The sequence below is a fragment of the Drosophila montana genome, unplaced genomic scaffold, assembly GCF_035044405.1.
Source record: "Drosophila montana isolate Dmon_TW-CO22-7 unplaced genomic scaffold, ASM3504440v1 contig_3836_1, whole genome shotgun sequence".
Taxonomy (NCBI): domain Eukaryota; kingdom Metazoa; phylum Arthropoda; class Insecta; order Diptera; family Drosophilidae; genus Drosophila; species Drosophila montana.
Window position 1 is genome coordinate 81,546 of NW_026998707.1, and position 8,366 is coordinate 89,911.

At 39.6% G+C, this 8,366-nt stretch overlaps 1 protein-coding gene and 1 long non-coding RNA gene across 3 annotated transcripts in view; one reads left to right on the plus strand and one right to left on the minus strand.

The window, feature by feature from the left end:
• LOC135438052 (ran-binding protein 16-like) overlaps positions 1–6,295 on the plus strand; it is a 64,488-nt gene extending 58,193 nt beyond the window's left edge. The window contains exon 4 of the mRNA XM_064696177.1: positions 6,109–6,295. Coding sequence (XP_064552247.1) covers positions 6,109–6,158 — 50 coding nt within the window. The 3' untranslated portion in view covers positions 6,159–6,295. The remainder of the gene's footprint in view (positions 1–6,108) is intronic.
• Positions 5,764–6,148, minus strand: LOC135438053 (uncharacterized). Of its 2 annotated transcripts, none has more exons than XR_010437813.1 (2): positions 6,027–6,148; positions 5,764–5,963 (listed from the first exon to the last, which is right to left on the minus strand). It is a non-coding gene; the product is annotated as an uncharacterized LOC135438053 (long non-coding RNA). The 2 variants fall into 2 exon arrangements; XR_010437812.1 differs by having other exon boundaries at positions 5,764–5,973; positions 6,027–6,142.
• Positions 6,296–8,366: the final 2,071 nt, after the last annotated feature.

Genomic DNA, 8,366 nt, shown 5'->3' on the forward strand with positions numbered 1-8,366 from the left:
TCAGATCAGAGTTTTGATGTATTAAGTTTGTCTTTGTTAAAGTAATGAATGAGGAAAGTGAAGTAAAGAATGACGTTTTAAACTTCCATACTCAATAATTGTTTGAGCGCTAACAGGGTAACATACAAATGTGACGTGTTCGGCTCTATTTCTTCGAGCTTAAGTTAGTTTCTCAATCGGACCATTCCTTGTTTGCAGAAGCTGTGTTAACCCTGATTATAAATCTATAACCTTTTATCTAGGCTCCCTGACAAGCCTGTGGTGCATGTTTAAAACGGATAGCATTGGTTTTAATTGCTCCAATCGGACTAAAGTGATTTGTGCATGTGGGTCTGCAGGTACATTTCAGACATTTTCTCTGTGTTGTCTAATATGTGGTAGTATTCTGTCAAGTAAGTCGTTCGTCGGAAGTAGTAATTCGTCCTAGATTTGTACCTATAGGTGTGTATGTCCCAAATCGTATTTATATTTCAGGATGGCTAGCTTCATACATTCGATGACATTCATTAATGATTTGAACAGTTCATCTCAAATTAAAGAAGCTATTGAATTAGCGGCTTTTTCACGTTCGCCCTGATCGACATCGCAAAACAATGATTATTTCGTATACTTCTCTTAATGAACCTGTGTCTTTTACTTCTACCGCAACTATATTCCGTATGATTCTTTTAATTAACCTGTGTCTTATATTCCTTTCTAAACAAATCACGTAGAAGCAATTGTAAATGATAGTTATTATGCCGAAAAGTACTCTGTTAGAACACAGTAAGAGTCTACTACGGGATACCCCGAATCTTCTTCTTCCAAAATCAAGATGCAGCTCGCGTTGCCTTCTCGTATGCTCAAATTTCATTGTTGTTACTTATTTAATAATTTTAAATAACATTATTAAAATAAAATAAAAAGAAAAAAATAGTTCTCTCTGCTGACATTGGTGAAACTATCTTGGAATACAGATATTTTGGCAGTCTAATGAGCTACATAATATATGTAGTTGGGCGGTCTTTATGAGATTTGACTCAAACAGAAACTCGCAAATAAAGTGTTTTTTCTATAAACCATAGAAACAAAAAATGTTTTTTATACAAAAACTTTATTTGTGGCCGATCGTTTCTATGGCAGCTATATAACAGTCTGGACTTACATAAATTAGATTTTGTATATTGTTGCTATGGGAAGTATATTATAAAAAATATACGGATCTTTGCAACGCTTCCAGACGATATCTTTAAAACTGAGCGAATAGTTCGCAATTGAAAATATCATCCGCGTTTAATTGATCATGATAAAATTGTCAGCAGTAGATCTTATCCATAGAATATTCGTGTATTTACAAAAAGATAACAGGGTTGTAGTTGTTGTCTGGTTCCAATTGGAGTTTATATTTATTTGATTCTGATGGTTAAAATGAAAATTTGACTGTAGCACTTGAAATCTAAGATATATCATAAAAATGGACTTGCTATATCAATCGTTTGCCACTTTGCGGGTACAAGGAGGATCTACGTTCAAAGTTTCAAGTCTCTATCTCTAATAGGTTCTGAGATCCGTGCGTTCATATATTCGGACGGACAGAAGGATAGACCGGTGGACAGACGGACAGCTAGATCGACTTGGCTATTTATGCTGATTAAGAATATATAGACTTTATGGGGTCGGAGATGCTTTCCTTCGCCCGTTACATACATTTGCACAAATACATTATATCCTTATTACCCATCTTCAATGGGCTCAGGGTATAAGAAGGTTCCCATTACAGAAACAACATTTCGACGGATCGTTCCTTTGGCAGCTATATGTCATAGTGGTCCAATGTAAGCTCTCATTGAAAAAAAGCTGAATGAGGAAAGACAAAGTTACGTACATGTGCGATTGATTAGTGAACATAAGAAAGAGAAGTTGTCATAAAGCGATAATAGGTAAACGACAAAGTTTTCACTGTAACCACGGGGACGAGCGAAGCTTTATGCTCAATTACTACTGTATAGTCTACTCCTGCTGCAATAAATCGGCGTTTTTCTGGGTTGCACCAACATGGATCGGAGTATTTAAGTATTTAAGACCCCTCAAAGTATATATATTCTTGATCAGCATCAATAGCCGAGTCGATCTAGCCATGTCCGTCTATGCGTACGTCCGTCCGTCCGTATGTATGAACGCAAGGATCTCAGAACCTATAAGAGCTAGAGACTTGAAATTTTAGCTGTAGTCCTAGTCCATGCGCAGTACGAGTTTGTACCGATAATCGATAACTTATTCCGTTTCCAAGCAATCGATAAAAATCGATATCGAAATTCTGTTTTTTGAGCAAATTGGGTAAATAATAAGAGCTAGAGTCACCAAACTTGACATGTAGCTTATAGAATAGTATATATATATCAGTATCTTTCATTTTATACCTATCGCCTCCTCGCCGCTACGACCACAAAGTTATAAATCAAGTAAATAAACCAATTTACATATGCTGCAGTATAGGCGACAATTTAAATGCAATAGTCATTTTGAGAATACACAAATATTTAAAAGTACAATAAGATCTACGGGTGAAAATTACATCAAGATCGGGTAAGAAACACAAAGGAATATGTGTTTCGGGAGCCCACGTGTTTGCAGCAGCTAGCGCAAATTCCAAGAATTTCTATATACATGTACACACACACACATTCATGCGCGTCTGCTTTGAATTCTATCAACAGCATTGCAATTGCGATTGTATTGTTTTCTTAGGTGCTATTTTAATTTGTGTTTGGTGTGGCTGTTGGGTAGAGGCGGCGGCAGGTAGTTCTGCGGGTTCGAGACCTACCGAGGAAATAATTTTTTATTTTGTTGTGGCTGGTGTGGCTGTTGAGTGGACGCGGTAGCAAGTAGTGCGGTTAGTTGCGAGTTCGAACCCTGCCAAGGAAACGTTTTTATTTTTAATTTATTTTTATTACTACTAAAGCTTTTGGTGTTGGAAGAAGAGTGTTCAGGGTATCCTGTTGTCGGGAGCTCTCGACTAGAACCTCTTACTTGTTGTATCTGGTTTTATGATTTGGGCCATCAGATCTGCTCCATGCGAGGATCAGCCAACGGGAGTCCTTGGATATGTTTCCACGGCTGGGGCGCGAATGGTGGACTCGGCAAATGCAATGTCAACGAGTTAAGGACACACTTTGCATCGATCTCTTAGTTGAAAGTTAGGTCGGCATCGGTTTGAATCTGAGAGCTAATCGTAAGTTTGCACCATCGTTCTGATTCCTGGCCGACGATGGTGATCAAAGTGCTGGAAGTAATTGAAGGTTATTGTCGCTTCTGACCCGCTGGAAAGAGAAGCAAAGTATTATGACGTATTCCGCTGAGTTCTTGGTGCTGGTACACCGTGAGAGCTTGTGGGATTTGTTCAAGCAAGTCAGACAAAGTTTGTCCTTACTCACAACTCCCTTGCATGCAGAATGAGTCTCCTTAAGTAGCTTTGATGTTAGGTAATGGTAAAGGCTGTGATCGTCCTCTTGTAATGGTGCGTTGACGTTTTGACAAGCGGCTATGCGGACGTTGTAGTGCTGACCATTGAGCGTGTATCGTCAGACCTTTCCTAATTCAAACCAGACAAGTTATAAAACATATTCATATGGTTTGAAAAGAAGATGCGTGGATTGTTCTAACGATTGATCCGGGCAAACTAATAGTTTAGGTTGGAGGAATATAATTTTGTACTGCCCCGGTGCCGGTGAATGCTTAAGATAGTAATATTATTGAATGTCGTTTAAACGATCATTGAGAACGCGTCATAGTAACTTGGCCAGTTGACAGTTTGCTTTCTGCTGCATCTTTTCCGGCCATTCCACAAAGATGACGGACATCTTTGCTGCCTCATTTAGTTGCAACAATAAAAGCTTGCATTTATTATTTTTATACCCTGAACCCATTGAAAATGGGTAAAAAGGGTATAATGTATTTGTGCAAATTTATGTAACAGGCAGCATCAATAGCCGAGTCGATCTAGCCATGTCCGTCTGTCTGTCCGTCCGTCCGTCCGTATGTATGAACGCAAGGATTTCGAAACCTATTAGAGCTAGAGACTTACAATTTTAGCTGTAGGTCCTCCTTGTTCCCGCGCAGATCGAGTTTGTTTTCGATATTCGATAACTTGCCACGTTTCCATAAAAATCGATAACGAAATCCTGTTTTTTTAGCAATTTTGGTAAATAATAAGAGCTAGAGTCAACAACTCCCCACACGTGTTTTGACTTTTCTCCTATTAGCGGCAACAAGCGGAAATTCCCAGAATTTCTGTATACACATACACACATTCATGCGCGTCTTTATTGAATTCTTTCAACAGCATTGCAATTGCGATTGTACTGTTTTCTGTGCTGCTATTTTAATTCGTTTTTTTCTTGTTTGGTTTCAATAGTTGGTGCGGTTGTTGGGTAGAAGCGGAGGCAAGTAGTGCGGTCTGCTGCGGGTTCGAGACCTACCGAGGAAACTTTTTTCTTTTTTTTTTTTTGGCTGGTGTGGCCGTTGAGTAGGGGTTGTGGCAAGAAGTGTTGTCCGTTGCGTGTTCGAGTCCTATTGAGGGATCGATTTTTTTTATACCCTAACCCCATAAAAAATGGCTTAAAGCCATTTTTAAGAATATACGAATATTCTATAGCACAATAAGCTCTGCTGAAAATTTCATCATGATCGGTTAAGAAGCACAAAGAATACGTGTTTTGGCTGGCCTCGTGCTTGCGAGGCAGCTAGGGAAAATTGCAAGAATTTCTGTATACATGTACACACACACATTCATGTGCGTCTGCTTTGAATTCTATCAACAGCATTGTAATTGCGATAGTATTGTTTGCTGCTAATTGAATCCGTTTTTTTCTCATTAAGACTTAGTTATTGGAGTGGCTGTTGCGTAGAGGCGGCAGCAAGTAATGCGGCGAGTTGGAACCCTGCCAAGGGATTTTTTTTTTAAATTTATCTTTATTTACTTATTTTATATTTATATTTATATATTATATTAATCTTTATTACTACTAAAGCAAAAGAGCGCGTAGCGCGAGCTGCATTTGGTGTTGGAATAAGAGGGTTTAGGGTATCCCCTAGTCGGGAGCTCCCGACTAGAACCTCTTACTTGGATTGCTTGGAGCTTGGAGCTTGTTGGTCTCTAAAGCTCCCGACGTACATCACGTTCTGATGACCACTCCCTTCACTTGGTTGTCTTGATCCTGTTGTTGTATAGCATAGGTATGTAGGATGCGCCCCGGATCCAATAAATATGTAGTGCATCTGAAGGTGTGGCCCTCCCATGATGAGGTGCCCATAAGGGAGCACAACTTGTGTGCTCACAAGCCGTTGATGTTATGTTTTTAGCCTGCACACAGATCGTATCTGGCGTAGGCATTTCTGTGGTAATGTTCATCGGTTGTAGCTGCCTTGGCTGTACTCGTCGTGAACGCTTGCTTCCTAAGACGAGTCCCAGACCAGCTAGCGAGACCCTGGTAGCCAGTGTTGAAGACTCGTACTGCATGTTGTACCTATTACGTCTGTTATGTTCTGGGAGGTGCTCTTAGTTAACACCACCCTCAGTCAGGACCAGCTAGCGTCGTTACAGAAGTTGGTACCGATGCACCCAATGCTGTATCAAGAATTGCACTGGCATTATCCTGCTGCAAGGACGTTTTACAGTGATATACTTCATTGTAGGTTTACATGTAATTGCTTTTCAGTTTGTTCCACAGAACGTTAGGCCAAGTGCTGGCAGACGACCATTTATCAACATATAAGAATACACTCTTAAGTTATATTATCTATTTAATTTTTACTTAATATCAATAGCATGTCGAAACTAGTGTAATTCAAGGTCGAGCTTGAACGCTAGCTATGAAAGAAATTGTGTTGGTATCCGTTACCAAAGTAAACTCGAACATATTAGGATGTAATTCGATAGCCCGCTTCTCTTATTTGTACCGCAAGTAGGTGTACATTTCCATTACCTGCGACAAACTAAATGTTCTGGAATTAGTCGGCTTTAACGAAAAAATTACTTTCGGCATTACCGGCAGCTTTAAGCATTTTTGTTTATATTATAAATATATTGACTTTTACTGAAAGAAAAATTTTATTTGTGATTATTTTCAGAAAGTTTTTACCAGGCCTATACCGAAACAAACTACTCAATATCGGTATAAATGTCGAAAAAATATGATGTCTTCTACTAGTGTTACCTGTCAAAAACCTGTCATAACACAATTTAAGTAAGAATTATATATATGTATTATTTCTGAAAAGAAAAAGCTACACAATAAAGGAAAAATATAAAGCGTTACAGATTCCATTCATTCAAAATATTTTCTATAAATAAATAAAAAACACAATTATATATTGATTGCAGTCTATTATAGCAAGCAACATTGAACAGAAGAGATCTGCGGTTTCAATGGTTGTAAATCGTACAAGGCGGTTACAATGCCAGCCACCGTACAACCCCTAGCTGAGGTAAAGATCCAGATTTTTAGTTTTACGTTAATCATATTTATAGTATATAGGCATTGTTATATTTAACATAAGGTTTGTTAAGGAAAGAAACCATTTAATTTATTTATAAGTTTGGTAAAGCCAAGGAGCAAAATTATTAAAGTTAAGGGCATGGAGCTAATTAATATAATTTAGTATTTGAATGTAACGGGCGCCAGCCGCTGCAAACGCGCCTTTGATCGGCTGTTTAACGCTGCGAGAGCGCAATTTCACTATGGTGGTGGTGGAGTTGAGCAGCCTACGCGAGCGCATGACCTAAATGGAGAGGCTGAGAGTGTAGAAAGCAGCAAGGTGTCTGTAGCAAGGAGAAATATATAACTGTTCTCCCGAGCGCTAGGGCTCCAAGCAGTATAGGGCAGCTTCAATATATTGTGTTATTGGGTGATGTTCAGAACTGGCGAATCTGCCACTTCTAGGAAAGTGGCTCGAAAGTGACGAGGAAGGTACCATAGATCGAATGCAGTGTGTATATGCATTAAATAACATCCTGTATTTAAATACATAAGTATGCGACACTTTGCTGCATACAATAACACACATAAAGCCAAAAGCGCAGAGCCATTTGAGTTTATTGACTTAGGCTCATATTACGCAGTGCGGACCGCTAGTACTCTAGCTGGCCGTTTAGCTGACGGCGCATATCCCACGCTTTGCTCATATACCAAGAGTACCATATATGTACTCACTAATGCATGCACATACCACACACACTTTCTCTTTTTTAATTATGTTCTGCTGTGACAGAGCTATACATAAAATAATACCTATATCTTAGGTTTCGAAGCGGACAGAGTTCCGAATAAAGAACATTCTAAAAATGATTACAAACCAGCACTGCCGTGCATTTTTCTCTACAATGCGACCGTGACAAGTGTCACCCAACGAGGGAATATTCTGTACAATACCATCAACTAAAATAACAACATTACAAGATGGAACAGCAGCAGCAATAACAACAGCAAATAAAACCAACAACAATCCAAAAGGAGCCGTCGCCTGACAACGATGCAATCCGAAAACAAAACAGTAATTGGTATGAATTAAAAATTTACACTCAACATACACCCACCAAGCGCAGCCACAATAAGCAGCAACGATAATATCAAAAGGAGCTGCAGCTACAGCAGCAGCAACAACAACTGCAACAACGTCACATGGCAAATAACGAATCAAAAACACCGACGATCGTAGAGTTAACACCAATAACGCAAACGGATGCACCAATAATTAAGGAAGTGCTGGAGACTAGCCTGCGAGACGGGCCCAGGCCTATAACTATAGAGGAGTACAAGAGAGGGAGCGTCAGCGTACCAGCACCGGCGACGCATAGGAAACAACGAGGAGGCGAAAAAGCCAAAATCGTCAACAGGCGGCATCTGGTCATCGCGCTGTTGAAGGCAAGGGTCGAGGACAAGGCCCGCCAACCGCAACTATAGGAGGAACTGAAGCAGATCAACACCCTGTTGCAAAACAGGAAGAAACGGACTAACAAATGCCAGTGCCTCGCTTAATTTTTTTAAGTACCCATCTTGCGCTTGCGCTAGGTACGAAAACTATCAATTGTCTCAGTCTCAGTCAAATAACTAACAAACACTTTGTAGTGTAAGCTAATTCTATGTAAAATATTGTAAACTTGACGCTAGCCTCTTCGATTTCTAAGAAATCCGCACACAGTAAGTGGTCCCTTGGTATTTCTTTTAACACTTCGTTTGTGTTTGATGTCCACTTTATCAGAGGGAACCCGGCTGTGTTGAGTGCCGTGCGGAGTTCTGCAATGACTGAAATTGCTTCGTGTGTGCCCCTGCTAGAACATCATCGACATACATATAATTCTCAATTATATCGGATGCGATGGGACATTG